We start from the raw sequence: 17508 nt of genomic DNA, 5'->3' as shown, positions 1-17508 counted from the left end.
ACTCAATTAAAAACTTAAATTACTTGGTTTCTCAAAGGCTATTGGTGCCAAGTATACAACTGCTGAATTCAACTCATAGCAGTCCTTAATCAGATTGGAAAAACACATAATAAGCTATGAGACTAAATTTCAACTTGTACCATAAATATGTTAAACTTTAAATTTCATTGCCACTAATACACATTAGAATATAGTACTAAATGATACAGCACAATCATATATTGAGTTAAAGTTTGTTTAGCTTATCAATACTTTATGGCCTCATAATATGAAACAACATCATTTCCGGGCAAGAAATGATGTGAATATACTTAACAATACTGAATCATACACTTTAAAATGGTTAAAATAAATTTTATGTAATGTATATTTTACCACAATTTTTTTTTCAAAGTACCAGCATGTAAAAGATCATTCTAAAGAAATGTTTACCCTGGTTCCTGTTCTCTAAAAGCCTTTAATGTATTTGGGGAATCAAAGAGTTCAACAAATACCTACTGAATATCCATTTCTATGTATTAGATTTGAACCAAAACTGAACAAGATGTCAGCCTTGTTCTTAAGAAGCTCACAAACCAACAGGACTCATATCCATCAGGCATACATTTATAGGGTGCCTTCCATATGCACGGGATTTAGCAAGGCCAGGAGGGCAAACAGGTGCTGTCTTATTTGCAAACACCCACACAACAGTGAAGGCTGACCAATGTTGACCTGAAGAATTCTGAGACTCCACTGAAAAAATGTGCTATGGTCATTTGGAGTGCCCTAGTAAGCAGGGGAAGGGGTGACAGTGGCTGTATTTTCTATCTCTCCCAGCCCACTATGTAGGGGACATTTAAAAACCCAAGATACTGTTCTATTAAGGGCAAGATTTATGTGGCACAAGTTTAACTCCAAGAATGGGCTATTTCACCAAACGGAAGATGTGTATGGCATACCATCAGGTGGACTGGGCACTGGGCAGCTAGGTTTCAGGGCCCACATTACCACTGACTAGTTGTCACTTGACTTTTCTGGGTCTCAGTCTTCCTTCTAGAGAGAAAAGGTTGAGCTGGTCAATGCTTCCCAGCCATTTTCACAAAAGCACTGAATGACAGAGGCAGGTGAACATGTACAGAGGCATAGTGCAAAGCAACCACCAAAAGCTTGCAATGTCTTCGAAGACTTGTGTTTTATATAAGTACACACTTCATTCCGTACTATAATGAAGCTTTTATACCACCACCATGCCACCTCAGGAAGATGTTTCATATCTGATTTGCAGCACACCAGGGGAATGTATGCTCAAGTCCTGACGACTCACACTTTTGCAAAATTCTAAAGATATTCTATTTCCTTTTGAACTCAGATTTCCCTCAAGGTCTATACCAATAATCTTGAAAGAAGAGATTGAAAAACGACAGTATTTTAGAACCCAAAGTGCTGATTGAGCCTCATTTTCTACACTCCTGACAATTCAACAAGGCCATTCGTCATTTTTTATTCAATATATGCACTGAGACGCTGGATGCATTGACTAGGATTACAAAGACAAATCAACCAGGCCAGCAGGAACAGGAAGCACAGCCTTGGCTCTCCTGCTGCGTTCTCGGAGCTGGCTTCCACCCTGTATCACACACACCCAGTCAACGCCCTCCTGTCCACTCAGTCTGCAGGATACACCAGGACTGTGCCATCCAAGGCACTACCCAATTCTAGAGCTGCAGACCCACATGGGAAGAGCTCTCTCCACACCTAAAATGAGTCTTGTAAGAACTCAAAATAAAAAGTCGTGGTTCTCTGTAGCTCAAATATAGCACAAAGGTCTACAGATTGCCAAAGAGTTTTGACATGCTGCCATCTTCTCTTCCTTCTTCCAAGTCCCATATTTCCCCTTCCTGTCTTCATCAAAACAATGTATACTTCATGGCGGCCTGTGGACTGCCCTCCAGTTGTAGTCTTCCATAGGGAAACTTAACCTTTGACCTGGCCCCCAAAGGGTAACCTCTGCTGTCCACCAGACTGAAAAGATGAGAGCTACAAAAACTCCCCAGTGTGAAGGAATTATGTTCATATTTTACTTTAAGGGACCCTAACAGTAAAGGCTGATGTTGATTGGATATGCCGGGCACCCTGCTAAGTGCTTTATCCTCACCTTTAATGTTCACAACCCTCTGAGGTAGGTGCTATTAGTACCTTCATTTGACCAATGAAGATAAGTAATTTGTCCAACGTCAAAATCAATAGAATGTAAAGGAGCTGGGATTCAAATCCACATCCATCTGCCTCAGTGAAGTTCTTACTCCTAATGAGGCAAACTTTTACACAACTACTTAGGGCTAATGACTTATTATTATTCACTGAGAAATTAGAAGCAATGGAAAAACCCCATGCCCTTCCACCAGGATAATTAGCCACCTACCTGCATCTGTGCCCCTCATCCGACCTTTCTTCCTCGTAACTGTGATGAGCTACCCTTGCTCCAGTCATCAGGCCACCTCCCCCATGGTACGTCCTCTCACCTACTCAGTTGGTGAGGTCACACCAACAGTTCTCCCCTCTCTTGCATTAACTTTTCCTTTTTGACTGAATCATCTTCATCAAACCAGCTCACTATAATCTTCTCCCATCTTAAACAAAACGAAACAAAAACCCACTATTTCCCCTTACAGTTGTTGCCATGGCTCTGCTCCCCTCTACAGCAAAACCCCTCAAGAGTTCCTATGGTCTCCAATTCCTTCTCTCCTGTTCTCTCACAAACTCACTCCAATTAGGCATTGCTCCCACTCCTCCCCATCAGTGCTCTCACAAGGTCACCAGTGGCTTCTACATTGCCAATCTAGCGATCAAATCTCAGTAAGTGTCATTTGATATAACTGATCTTTCACTTCCTCTTTGAAACCCCATCATGTGGTTTCCAGGACCACACACTCCCTCCCTCTCCTCCTGCCACGGGTGTCAGTCTCCAGGGCTCTCCCTAACCTCCATGTGTAAGAACACCATAGGGCTCAGGCCTCCATCCCCGTCCTTGGTGCCCTCATCAGTTCATCATTCTAAACACAACCTAGAGGCTCCTCTACTTGCATCACCAATCAAACCTTTCCAGCTGAACTTCAGGCTTTTAAATTCAATTTTTTTAATTGACTCAGCTGCTTACTCAACTGCCTAAATAACTCACTTGGCTGTCTAGACACTCCAAACCTGACATATCTAAAACCATACTCCTGCCCTGCCCCCAAAATCTATTCCTCTCACATCTCTCCCCAAACCATAATACAACTCCATCCTTCCAGCTGCTCAGGTCAAAAACTTTGGACACATTCTTCTCTACTCTGTCTGTCCCAACTGATACCTAGTCCCCAGGAAATCCTGTTGACTCTACTTTCAAGACATATCCAGAATCCAAGCACTTTTTACTATCTTCATTGCTGCCACATTGGTCCAAATCACCATCTCTTATCTGTTTATTACAGGAGCCTCCTAGTCAGTATCATTACTTCTATCTTTGTCCTCATACAGTCTACTCTCAAGGCAGCAGGCCAGAGAAATCCATTTAAAATCCAAGTGAGGACATGTCCTACTCTTCTCAGAACCTACAAATGCTCCCCATCTCATTCATGAGTAAAAGCCAGTCATTCGATGATCCATAAGGCCCTATACAATCTGCCTCCAAGGAGACTCACTGCTTTGCCTGAACATGCTTCTGCCTCAGGACCTTTGTGTTTGCCATTCTCTCTGCCAGGAATGCAGCTTCACCTTCTCAGCAAAGTCTTCCCAGGCAGCCCTACTGCTGACCACTTCCCTCCCCATCTGCACTCCCTGTTCCCTCTCTACTTTATATTTTTGCAGATCACATCAACCATTCTCCCCTCTCTTGCATTAACACTTCTGCATTAATTATTACTATCTAACATAATACACCTTTTATGTTTATGGTTTGTCTCCCCGATCAGAACATAGGCAGGGATTTTGTCTATTTTGTTTGCTGCTGTAGCCCCAGCACTAGAAAAGTGCCAAATACATAGTAAATACTCAGTGAATATCTGTTGAATGAACAATTTCTATAGGAAAACCCCAAAAAGCTGGCCACAGTTTCTCTGGCAGGTCCAGACCATATTCCCTGCATGTTCGAATAAAGACAAAAATCCCTATTTCTTTTGGGTTAAAACATGTACACACACACAGAGAAATAAATGAGCTTACAGAGCTTACATATTCTATGATATTGAAAAACTTTCTCAGCTGGCTTCTGGCATGGCTGCTAAGCTTGGGCAGAGGTATCATTGTCTCTCAGAGCTTACCTCCCAGATCATCCTGAATGAGGATCCTCACAATGCCTCTCCACATTCCTACAACCCCTTCTCAGTTAACCTCTGTAGCAGCCCTTTCTAAATATAGGGCAAGCCTTAGAAGGTGCTTTTCTTTCTAAGCTGGCTTATCTGATACAGTATCTGAAATGGGTTTCCCATGCTCTTGGCATTAAAACACTTCTCTAGTCTGGGATTCCCGAAAGTCCTCCCTCAGCCTTGGCACCATCTAATTCAATAGGTGTCTCCTTCAGCCTTCCCCAAGGCCACTGTCCTTGAGCCTCTAAAAGGCCCAGCAGTGCCCAGACCCATCTCTCTTTGCACTTGTAAATTCATGGAGGTCTTCTTCATTCATCACCCAGGTCTTTAAGCCACCTCTCAACTTTTTCAAAGTATCGTCTTAAGTCGGCACCTGGGCCTAGTCTCACCAGCAGTAACGAGGACTCACTGGCAAATATTAATAATATCCCTTTCCTAAAATTATGTCTCTGCATGTCCACTTGATCATTTCTGAGCCTCTTTGAACTCTTCCTTTTTTGAAAACTCTTGGGGCTGGGCATGGTGGCTCACGCTTGTAATCCCAACACTTTGGGAGGCCAAGCCAGGCTGATTGCCTGAATCCAGGAGTTCGAGACCAGCCTGGCCAACATGGTAACATTCTGACTCTACTAAAAACACAAAAAAATTGCTGGGTGTGGTGCTGCACACTTGCAGTCCCAGCTACTCGGGAGGCAGAGGTGGGAGGATTGCCTAAGCCCAAGGAGGTCAAGGCTGCAGTGAGCTGAAATCGCATCGCTACACTCCAGCCTGGGCAAACAGAGTGAGACTCTGTCTCAAAAAAAAAAAAAAGAAAAGAAAAGAAAAGAAAAAGAAACAAAACTCTTGGGTTTTGTGTCGCGGCAAAGCTGGATTCCTTAGGTCCAATCAACAGGTTCTCAGCACCTTTGATTGGAAAACAATGGCCTTTTTCCTACCTATCTCTAATCTCTCTGGAGCCTTGTAGAATTGTAAACATTTCCATTTCACAACTTTTATTGTTTCGATACCTTTGTTCTAAGGGAAATACATAATCACACTGCCAGTAAGAGGCCATCACCCACAAGATATATCAGGGGAATGGGGCCTAGGGAGGATTTCTTACTACCCTCAGCAAGAAGGAAGGAGAACAGAACAACTCCAAACTCTCAGTGCTGCTGAATGGGGCATCCCTACCAGAGGCCAACCATTCCACCCCTTGGCTGTGATTCACTTGGATAAGGATCCTCTCGTTAACTTTACATCACAATGCTTTATCATAATGGCAGCATATCCTGAAGAGAAGGGCTCCTGATTCTGCAAGGACAAAGGAGTTATTTGGCTCAGGAAGGCTTAGGTTCAGTGACATTCTGCCCTCTGGGTCTGAAATGTTTATTATCATTTGCATCATACACACACACACACACACACACACACACACACTTAAAACCACCTCAGTACAAATGAACTTCCTTTTCAAAATGAAGAAACCACAGTGACATTGATATCACCGAGCAAAGCAAACAGAGCTCTTGCGTAAAGAGGCATTACTGGGTGCTTCCTTACTCTTCAACTAACCAGTGTGCCCTTTTCAAATTATTGCAAAGTTTATTTTTATTTCTATACTCCCAGGCTTAGAAAGCATGTTTCTCTCAAAGGCTTTTCTTATACTATATCTGAAATGGCTTTTCAAAAAGTAAGTTTCAGATTGTATGACATGCAAAATATACTAGCCGCTTGGCAAATAAACATGCAAGCAGATACCCACGGCTCCATGTCATGAGTTTTTGCCCTTTGTAACGTGCATTTAGTGGTACTTCCTCCCATTCCCCCTAATTCAGAACAGTCTTCTTTACCATTTAATTGGTTTTAGAGACTTAGTTTTCTAAACAGTCTTTCTGCCAATTTAGGATGAGATGAAGCGACAGTGGGATCCAACGTTGGAATCTGGCATGGGGCTGAACTGGGGAGGGTCTGCTGCCACACTGCGGCCTGCGAACAGTCTTCTACAAACATGCCAACCTCGGAATTGGTACGCTGGTTTGAGATCGTCTTGCCTTGTTTATCTAACCAGAAAAGCCAGATAGCAGATTTGATGGTGGTTATCAAACCCTGTTATTAGTTGACAGGGACCTGCACTGGTGAGAGGCCCATCTACCTGCCCCAGTTCAGGGCTAATTAACAATTAGCCTTTTAACTTAGTTCCAAGAGATCAGTGTTTGCAAATCTAAATGCCAGTTTAACACACCTGTGAAGGAAACACTACTTCCATATATGCCCACATACTTTCCAACCTTAGGCAGTTTTGTCATCAATAATCCACAAGCTCCTTCCTAGCAAACATTAGTGCCAAGCAAAAAACTAAGAAAAATAAATCATTTTCAAACCTGCCCTGGGTGTTGTGCAAGTTATCCAGCCTCCTAGGGATGGAGGTGTGGGGGTGCTTTCAAGGTCATAGAGGTCTAAGAAGGCCTGGAAACCAGACAGGTGGTATTCCTTAGCAGTAAGCCCAACCTATAACTGCACCACCCACCCTCCACGGGTATCCAGCTCGCAGTCACTGCCCCGTCATGTCTATGCACCCATCTGTCCACTCATCTCTGAACACTGAGACCTCACTGGGATTTACCTATGGCTTAGTAGCTACGAAAGGCTGCTAAGTAGAAGGCATGGCTCTTCTGAGATGCACTTTTCAACTGGAGAATGGAATGGAAGAAAGGGAGAATGTGATGAAAACCAAACCTTTAAACGTGATGAAAACCAAACCTAAAAGGAGAAAGCACATACACAGCACAGGCCGGGAAGCAGGGAAGATGCAGATTGAAGACCAAGTTTGCTAGACATGCCGCCGCCACTGCACCTCTTACAGCCTTGGTTTCCTCATCTATTTAACAAACACAAAATGCTCACTCTGGACCAGGACTATTCTAATGTGTGAGGATACTAGCTTCACAGCTGAAGGCAGGAAGGCCTAGGAAGGTTAGGAATCCTGCACAAAATCATAGCTAGTCAATGGCAGAAAAGGGTTTGATCCTACCTGGCTCTAGGCTCTGCTCTTAGTCACTACATTACACTCTGCCTTCTGTGTAAAGGAGAAAAGCTAGTCTGACTCAAACGAAGAAGACTTTAAGAACAGCTTCTTGGAGCACACTTATGGAAACTGACGTAACAGATCTAGGCTGGGCTGAGAATCACACTTTTATAAAAGGTTGCCCAAGTAGTTACCCTGAAGACCAGCCAGGTTTCAGAACCCCTAAGCTTCCTTCCGGATATAAAGTTATTTGATTCCAGAGTTGTACCCAAGCCCAGAAAGGGAAGATGGGCATTGGGGGCTGAGACTACGTCCACTTCCCACTGCTGCAGTACGTAATCTTTACCATCCTCCCAGGAGCCAGCGGGGGTGCTACACAGATCCCCAGATCCCATGCTATGGTTCCTAGGCTCACCCCCGGAGCAGGTAAGCAGCCTTCCCACCATCCTACCGAAAGAGTTAAATATATCCAAGATTCTCTTACTATCCTTGAAGAAATAAACCTACTGCTATCAATTCACAAGTGACTTCACACATGTACTGCACACTTCCATTTGACCCCCACACCCCTGTCAAGTTGCTTTCAGAAAGATCTCTATTCCACAGTCATCCTTCTCTATCCAGCCTCATAACAACCAACCACCTCAGCAAGTCCCGAGTACCCACTGCAGTGTAGATCAGCCTGTATTTCTGGGGTTAGGTTCTAAAGTCTGCCTTTAGGGCAAAAGCCAGGTGAAATTTAAAAACACTCATGAAAATCCCTTAGCTGGAACCCCCCGCCTTTGAAAAATCAAAAACCAAGAATTAACTTCTTGTGCGTTTCTTTGCTAAGCTTACAGCTTCCGTTTCCTCAGAGGCAGAAGACACCAAGTCCTGAGCAAGGAAGGGCAAAGGGTTAAAGAAAGGGATTTCTCCCTCTCTCCACCCTCAGCAGGGAGAGTTGATGTCACAGGTTAAACTGAGTGTATAATATCAGACTCTATTGTATTTGCAAGGCATATGCTAGGTGCTAGCAGGCAAAGAAATGAATGTAAGACCCCTGCCCTCACACAACCTACAATCCAGTTGGGAGAGATTAGATCATGTCCTAAAGATAGTGGATCACAGTTTAGCACAAAACATCAGAATTGTCAGACACAATGTGCTACAGACATCCAAAGGAGTTAAAGACATTGCTTTAGTGTAGGATGAGGAAATTTTAAACTGGTTCTTAAGCTATGATTATATTCTTAAAATGGGCTGATTCAGCACTAAATCAGTGTTTCAGGCACAATTGACCCTGTCATCTAAGCTTACGACAGTATTTTCTGTTTTGTCTCACCGTCCCTCTTGAAAATACCAAATAATTCACTGGCCTCACTGTCCACAGTAATATGTTGAGCCGAGGTCTTCAGGGAACCATGCGTCATAATTCTGGTACTATTTGGTTATGAAAGCTTAAATTAAATCTCAATATATTGTTATGCTAAGAGAGTCTATATAACTGAGAACACAGAATAACCACTTCTTTATAATAAAGGAATCCTTTTATATAAGCATTTAACCTGACTTCCCCAACAAATTATTTATACCATATAAATACTCTGACCCTTTTTTTTCCCCAACACTGTCATTACTTGGTCTCACACCAGCCTGTGTTAAAATTAAACTTGCCTATTTCTGCTTTCTTGCAGAGTCCTAAGACTTCCTGTAAGTCTCGCTGCCCGTTTTGGCTTTTTCTCTACTCTTAGCATTCAAGGTGACCCAGCAATCCCTGGAAGATGGCCCTGGGCCACATGGCACTCCGAGTGAATAAATGCAAGGAAGCAAGTGCTTAGGTACACATCCTGAATACAGCTCTGATTCTTGGCTAGCTATAGCCACACTTCACTGGGCTTTTTCAGAAGGGAATGGGGTGGAGACAGGCAAAGAAGGACGGACCCAGAACTTGTTCCAAAGCCAGCTGGAATAGAGTCAATAGTAAGAGTCCAGGCACCAATATTTAAATAGATAGCCCTGACCTATGCATATGGGAAGCAGTTTGATAAATCAGCACAATATAGTACACTTCCAAAATTCAGACGCTTGCCGATTTCTCTAGGTCTGAAGAACATTTCTGGCTTTTCCATTTAAAAATGGCATGAGCATGGGTCAGAGATTCAAATCCACATTCTGTTAAGATTCTGCTCAAGCTGAACTTTCAGCTTCAGTTTCTTCATCTGTAAAAAGAGGCAGTTGGACTAGACGATCTCTAGTTCAGAAAATACGATTTTAAGAGATGGAACATGACAAGTCTGAGAAAAGTCAAGAACAAACCTAGTAAGTGTCAGAACAGAACAGACCGCGGGCCTGGAGCATTTCTGGAAGACAGTGGTGGTCAGAGAGAGAGACCCCATAAAGAAGAAAATGAGGGTTGGCAGAAATCCAAAATGACTTCATGAGACTATCTCTTATAGATCTCCTTCTTCTAGGTTCTTCCCTGTGATCATATATAGATCCATCTCTTCCCAGAAGAGCTAAGAGTGATGATTCATAGGCTGGATATACCCACAGTCATCATCACATACCTTCCACCTCTGGGAATGACTCAATCTTAACTACCTAAGAGAAATTAAAGAGTCCAAGGTGCTCAGACCCTGACCTCAGTCACTCGGCGGACCAACTTGGCTGACCATTGAGTAATCTTTTGGAGTCTGAAACTTCTTTAATACACAGCCTGAAAACCTGGATGAAGTTTATGGTATCTACTTCAATTTTATAGTCTCCAAAGCTTTAGGAACACCCGACATGTTTTGGGGCTCTCTGACACAATATTATTCTGTCAAAGTCATAACTGGAGTTTAAAATGTGACTGAATAGTTAAAGGCACTATAGAAAATTTAAACTACAAAAATGTATGATAGGTCTTCTATGATCGTGCATTTATCTGACCGTCCCATGCATCTGATATTTTACTTCTCCTTCCTCAAAGTCCCCTGTTCATTAAACTCACTTTTGTTATAAGTCTAATTAAGACCTATTAAAGTTAAGTTGCTTTGAACATGGGTTTCATAAATATGACTGAGTTTAAAATATCATTACCCAAAAACAACCACCTTTGGCTTTACTCTCAGGCAATCTTAGAATCACAGAATGTTTAAGACACCTTGTAAGGTACCTGACACACAGTAGGTACACAATTACTGCTTTTTAAATGATCATTAACAGCTACCATTTAGTCAGCAAGTACCCATGCCAGGCAGGCATTAAGCACTTTGCATATTATCTCTTAATCCTCATAATAACCCCAGTAAGCAGTAACATCTCCATTTTACAGATAAAGAAATTAAAGCTCAAAGTAAATTAACAGCTGCTAATAAAAGGCCGAGAAGGAATCTCAGCTTAGGTCTCTCTCCCACCAGGTCCCTGAAAGACCCCCACTGAGTTTTTCCATAGAGTTTAGGAAGCTGGTCCAGAAGTTTTCTCAGTCTTACTGGCTCTGCCATTTACACCCACATTCTTTACTGTCAAAGGTTGACAACTGACCTGTGCTATGGCCTGTGTGTGCTGGTTCTCCTGGGAAGACCAATGCTATTCCTGAAGCTGGAATAAAGCTTTACAAAAGCATGGAGGTGGGCAGCACGTGACATAAACCACAGCCTCTTTAAAGTGTGGTCACTGCCTTTGGACTCTAGGAAACATACAGTCTCCTTATACGGGGCCTCTCCCCTCTGTCAGCTGCTAAGAAGAGCTTTTCTAGAAGGCATCAGACCCCACTGCAGGCTTATCCTTACCTCGGGAGGAGTTGCCTCAGCTCTAATACCAGAGAAGCCCAGCAGCAGTAACAAGTTTTAGCAAGCATGCTGCTAACCTTCACGACACAGATTCCTGGCAAAGTCACGTTTCGCAAATCTCCACTGCCAGGATATTTCTTGTCCCAGTACTTTCCCTTCACACTTTTTGCTTGAACAAGTATTTCAAGGAAGCCACCGGTTTCAGTGGGGCTCTGGTGCAGAGAGAGAATGCCCAGGAGAATGAATTCCCTCTGCTGGCCCACAATCATTTCTGCACTAACAAGCTCAAATTCTACACACCAAGTATTCCGAGACAATAAACGTCATCTATTAACTGAGTTAACAGGAACCTTTCATTTCAGATTTACAGCTTAACAACAATTATTTCTGAGAGAAAGCAGAGTATAAGCAGCTGGCCAGGCATATAGACTCAGACCACCCTCCTAGAGCCTCCCCACCCCCAGCTAATTTCTGTGCTTCACCTAGCAGGTGTTATCAGGAAAAAAAAAAAAAAAAAAACTGACTAAAATTCAGGGGCTGCAACATTCACGAATTCCAAAGTTGTTAACCGCTGAAATCAAGAGGTTTCCTCCAGTTCTAAAATCCCATTCGCCTCTCCTAAACACAAAATCTCTTCACTGTGGCTGCACTTTGCTTTCTCCGGTCTGTTGGTCCTGGAAGGTCCTTAGTTCAACTCAAGGCCTGGGTGGGGAGGGGAGACCTTTTGTTGCTACAGCCTATTTTTCAGTAGCACAGATCAAGAATGCAACCCCATAGCGATTAAGGCGACTAAGTGCCAAAATACCCTCTCCGGCTTAAATAGCCGATCATGTGGGAACCAAACACTGTTTAAGAAATAAAAGGAGAGGCCAGTAGTGCCGGTCTCCTCTTTCTCCTGGGAGGTTTACCGCTACGGTGGGGGGTTGTCCCTTACAAACCTTGTTTGCAAAGTCCAGGCTCAGATCGGACATTTTGCTTTAACCCCTTGGCTGTGCCCGCCCAACGCAGGAGCCGAGCGGGTCTCGGGTGCGGCCGAGTACTTTGGGGGCTGGGCACATCACTCAGACTTGTTTTCTCAGCTGATCTAGTCCAGCGAACAGGTGTTTGGTTAATTCCCGCCCCCACCCCCATCTTTTTTTTTTTTTTTCAAAGGCATGTAAAAGTATCTCCTAAGGAGCGCCCCCGCCTTGCTGGGAAAGTCATGCAGGACACATGGAAAGTGGCTTTCCAACTTGTGCGGGGCGCGCCAGTCTGCGGGGGAGACGGGGTGCACCGTGAGTTTGGGAAAGGCCTAGACCATCCTGGAACTACGCTCCCTGCAAACCCACAGCAGCGCTGCGGTGACCCTGAACGCCACCCCAGCCCCAAACACACACGTGAAGCTCAGCAAAGCGTGCCACCTGCCGGGGTCCCAGCAAACATGCCCGGAGGGAAGAACCGGCGGAAAGCACTTTGTTTAAAACAGAAAAAAAAGTAAACTCTCCCGGGGCCCAGCCTAGCCCTCGGGTTCTCCTCCTTCTCGAGCTGAATGGAGGGAGGCGCCGCGCGGGGCGGGTCAGGGCGGGGAGCCGAGCGCGCTGGGCGCTGGGTGCGCCTCGGCCGGCCCGGGCGCGACCCACGGGCCAACTACTCCCCGGGGCCGGCGGGAACAGGGCGCGCCCTCGCCTCAACTCGCGCGCAGGCCGGCGCCCCGGTGGGGGTGGGAAGGGTCCGGGAACTCACAGCCGCTTGTCCTCGGGCTGCAGTTGCCAGTGCATGGCCAACGAGAAGCCGAAGAGGCTCCCGGGGTCTCCATATTTCCGGATCACGTTGTCCTCCCGAGTGTCCAAGTTGAAGGCTGCGCCAAGCCGGGACAGGAGCCCCGCCGACAGGTAGAGCAAGCACAGCTGCCCCGCGGCGGCCATGGGCGGACGCACGGGGAGGGGAGCGGGGACCTGCAGCGGCCGCCCTGCGCTCCGGGCTGGGTCCGAGGCTGCCGCGCTGCTGCTACCGCAGCCACCTTCGCCTCCTCTCGCCGCTGCGCCCGGCCCCACCCCCGGGACGGGTCGCGCTCTCCGTCCGGCCGCTCCCCCTCGCGGGCAGCTCGCGACCGCTGAATGAGCCCGTTGTTCTCTGGAGACTCGCAGGCGTTTTATCAAGTGACGAGGACGCCGGCCCCGCCCCTCCCCACCCTCTCGCCCCTCCTTGCGCGCCCGCGGCCCGGCGCACCGCCCGCACCTTACCCGCCGGCTCTGGCGTCTCCAGCGGCCCGGTACCTGCCCGGAAGCCACGACGTGGGAGCCCCGGAGGCGAGCTCGCGGCGAAGCAGCCCCACTGCGCCGCCCTCTGTGGACAGAATTGTGGTTGCCGAGTAGCACAGAGCGAGGGAGACTTTACTACCCGTTATAAAGAGAAGTGCAGGTGATGCACCGGGCCTCATGGCCTGAGCAGCCTGTTCTTGCAGATGTGGGCCCACGTGCAGATGCATACGTCATTCATTCATTTCTACAGGTGTTTATGGAGCGCTTAAGGCGTGCCCAACACTTGGGGACTACAGCTGTGTAGACTGTTCTGGGTCCTCAAACACCTAACAACCCTCAAAAATGATGACAGCGCACACCTTGATAGTGCTGTATAATGTACACAACCCAGCCATTACCTCAATTCATCCTAACAGTCCTATGAGGTAGGTGTTTCTTTTTGCAGATCAGAAAACCGAAGTTCCGCCTTGTCCCCAGATCACCTAGGATTTTGCCCAGGTGACCAGGAGAGCTTGTGGAAGAAGTCACGCAAGTCAAGGATGGGTTGTTTAAAGTGGCGCCAGGAGCTCAGGCGACGATGCCGTTCTTTCCTAGCCCCGGACTTTCAGAACTAGTTGTGGGGAGAACTGCTGGGCCAAGAGACAGCTCCGAGTTCTGTGTAGGTGGCATGAAGGCTCCTGCCTCCAGGACATGAGGCGGGGCTCCAGTGAGGTGTTGGCCCTAGGGGCAACCTTATCCTGCAGGGGTTCTTAACCCGAGGAGAGATAATTAATTCAAGAGTACTGTGAACTTGGATGAGAAAAAATTTACATCTTAATTTTCACCAACCTCTGACATTTAGCACGTTTTGCCATTATGAACGTAGACAACAAACTACAGTAGCAGTAGGATAAGTATTTATGACTTAGTAATCACTAGAAACCATAGGTTTTTACATCACATCACAGTTGTTGCAAGTATCTCAAATAACAGTAATTAGACAATCAGCCAGATATTATATGTCAATAATGAAGCATATATATTGCTCTAGCACAAATTTTTAAAAACATTTTGTTAGCTACATTTCAATATTATTGGCTTTTTTTGTAACCTCTTGTGGTTTCTTTTATGTATTTAAAACCCTTATTCTGAGAAGAACCCCTTGGTTTTCAGCAGCCTGCCAAAGGGGTCCCATGGCATGAAAAGGTTGGGACGTGCTGGCCTGAAGCCTTCTGGAATGCCTTGGGGAGCCCTCTTTGGAATCTGACATCCCTGCATTGGAAATACAAGCAGGGTGCAGCCCCAGGAAAGAGCAGGAGCTATGTGTGCATAGGGGTAGGGGTGGCCTCTTCTTCACCTCAAGGAGTATTCAAGAGAACAGCATGTGCCACTCAGAAAAGCTGCGTGAACATCATCAAGGGTCCCCACAGGTGGTAGCAGCTGTCAGAGTAAGTCCGTCAGTATATTAGGGGTGTGTACCACTTCCTTTCCAATCAGTAACTCCAGTCAATTATAGTCCAAAGTGGGGTGCAGTGGTTTAAATTCAGTAGATGATTTTGGAGAGCACACAGTTTTAACAAATATATCTTGATAAGGTTGAGAAACTATTGGAGACAATCTAGTAAACTAAGAAGTATTTGCAACATGATTTTTCATGCAAATAAGTTGCAAGTTAGCCTTTTCCCTTTGTGTAAAATATGTACTATTCCAGAGAGATGGGGTCCAGACTATTATAGCCATAGTATAATGAACCTCACTGCAGAGTGTACTCAGCCAGGAGCTGGTGATTTGGCTGTAATGGTTGCTGAAATATTCTGAATTGGTTGATAAAAGCTGCTGCCCTTAGTTCCTCACAGGCAACCATCCCTGCCCTGCCCATTTTCCTAGGACTAAGCAACTTCCGCACAACCTAGCAAATGAAAGTTTAAGCCCTTAAGCCCTGATGCAGCAAGGGCTCCCTCTGCTTGGATATCCCCATGTCACACCAGCTGTTAACTATTCTGAATATCACCCCTTGCTTCTAAGAGTAATTCTGTGGACCATTCATTCCTGTCTTCCCAAGATGTGTTTAGTGGATGATGTATGAATGGCCAGAGTTATTTACTTTATCCCAAACACAGATTGTGCTCAAATTGAAATTCTAAATAATATTAAATTTAAATATCACAACTACATGTATAGCACTACTGAAGCAAATTATGCTTGTGTGGGAAGAGGTTCAGATAAAGAAAAACAAGGCTGGGAGTCTTGTTCTGGAATATGTCAAGTGCCCATCGCAAATGGAAAACTTATTAGCTCAGTGCTCCTACCTGCCACCTGTCTCCTACCTACTTGAAATTGAGTCAAACTCTCACTCTCAACATAGATGCCAAAGATACTTGAAGTTGAGTCAAACCCTCACTCTTGACATAATTTATTTGAAGATTGTCAGCTCCTTCGACTATAACCATCAAGTTTTGGCCAGGCACAGTGGCTCACGCCTATAATCCTGGCACTTTGGGAGGCGAGGTGGGAGGATCACCTGAGGTCAGGGGTTCGAGACCAGCCTGGCCAAAATGGTGAGACTCCCCCCCACCCAACCCCACCACCCCGTCTCTACTAAAAATACAAAAATTAGCTGGGTCTAATGATGGGCACCTCTAATCCCAGCTACTCGGGAGGCCAAGGCTCAAGACTCACTTGAAATGGGGAGACAGAGGTTGCAGTAAGCCAAGACTGCACCACTGCACTCCAGACTAGGTGACAGAGCAAGACTCTGACTCAAAAAAAAAAAGAATCAAGTTTTGTGACTCAGTTGTTATTTCCATTGTAAAACAGAGTTGGGTGTTTTACAAAAGTGTCTTACAAAAAGGAGGTTTAGAGGTCATTCTGGATCCACTGAGGACACATCAATCTCTGGGGCCAAAGGAATAAAAGAATTCAGAGCCCTAAAAATTAAAGACCTGGGGAGGGAGTACACAGTTTTAATGGGGAAAACAAAATCTGGGACAGGAAGATACTTGTCTGGAACCAAAGGGAGAGAGATAGCTTGGTGATAAAGGTGTGCTGAGTATATAGGGCATGGGGCATGTGTGTGTGTGTGCTAGCACACATGCCTATGAAAACAAGACATGCACAGTGCAAGAAGGGCCCTACAAATCCAGTTAACTGGCAGAACCGTGTCTAAAAAAAAAAAAGGGCCGATTAGAAAACGAAATAACACATCACAGAAGAAACTTCTATAAACTGAACATTTTTAATTAAAAGGCAGTGAAAGCTATGCATAGAGGCATTTGCTCAGGTGAGAGCTTTTGAATTCTTATGTTTTACCAGTACACTTTTCAAAATAAAATTATTTATTTGTACTATATCCCACCCTCTGTAGAAGAGCTTTCAAAATAATTTTAGAATATTGGTCATTTATGGAGAAGTCTGAAGAATCCATGTCATACCTAATATATTTTCCATTCCCTGAGACCTACTTTAATCATTTTGTTATCATGTTCACTGTTATATTGACTTCATCATCACTAACAGCAGAGAATATATTTGCTTTTTTCATGCAACATAAAAACTAGTTATTAGGCCGGACGTGGTGGCTCATGCCTGTAATCCCAGCACTTCTGGAGGCTGAGGCAGGCAGATCACCTGAAGTCAGGAGTTCGAGACCAGCCTGGCCAACTTGGCAAAACCCCATCTCTACTAAAAATACAAAAATGAGCCGGGCGTGGTGGAGGTGCCGTAATTTCAGCTACTCAGGATGCTGAGGCAGGAGAATCGCTTGAACCCAGGAGGCAGAGGTTGCATTGAGCCGAGATTGCACCACTGCACTCCAGCCTGGGCAACAGAGCAAGACTCCATCTCAAGAAACTAGTTATTGAAAACATCTCTTTATTCTCTTTCTGTGGTTACATTATCCCAACAGTTTTACATATTTCCTGGAGCCCTTTAATGTGAGGCCATCCATGAGAGTGGGTAGCACATGGTCTCTGGAACCCAAGTTCCTTATTTCGGATCCTGCCTCTGCTCCACGCTAGCCACAAGGCCATTTAATCTCTCCATGTCTCAGTTTTCCCAGCTGTAAACTGGAAATAACAACATGTCATCTACCCCTCAGTAGTTGCTTTCTCTTAAGGATTAGTAGAGTTGATGTTATCTAAAGCACTTAGAATGTTGCATCAAAACCAGAGCTCCCACCTGTGTACAGTCTTTCAAGATACGGC

General features: G+C 45.2%; 1 protein-coding gene across 3 annotated transcripts in view; it reads right to left on the bottom strand.

Moving 5' to 3' along the window:
* ITGA6 (integrin subunit alpha 6) overlaps nucleotides 1-15833 on the bottom strand; it is an 82454-nt gene extending 66621 nt beyond the window's left edge. For all 3 annotated transcript variants that reach the window (XM_055108757.2, XM_034954509.2, XM_034954510.2), the window contains exon 1: nucleotides 12810-15833. In XM_055108757.2, coding sequence (XP_054964732.1) covers nucleotides 12810-12991 — 182 coding nt within the window. In that variant the 5' untranslated portion in view covers nucleotides 12992-15833. The remainder of the gene's footprint in view (nucleotides 1-12809) is intronic.
* Between the last annotated feature and the right edge of the window lie 1675 nt (nucleotides 15834-17508).

Source organism: Pan paniscus, chromosome 13 (genome assembly GCF_029289425.2).
Source record: "Pan paniscus chromosome 13, NHGRI_mPanPan1-v2.0_pri, whole genome shotgun sequence".
NCBI lineage: Eukaryota > Metazoa > Chordata > Mammalia > Primates > Hominidae > Pan > Pan paniscus.
This window is presented reverse-complemented; position numbering and strand designations above follow the sequence as displayed.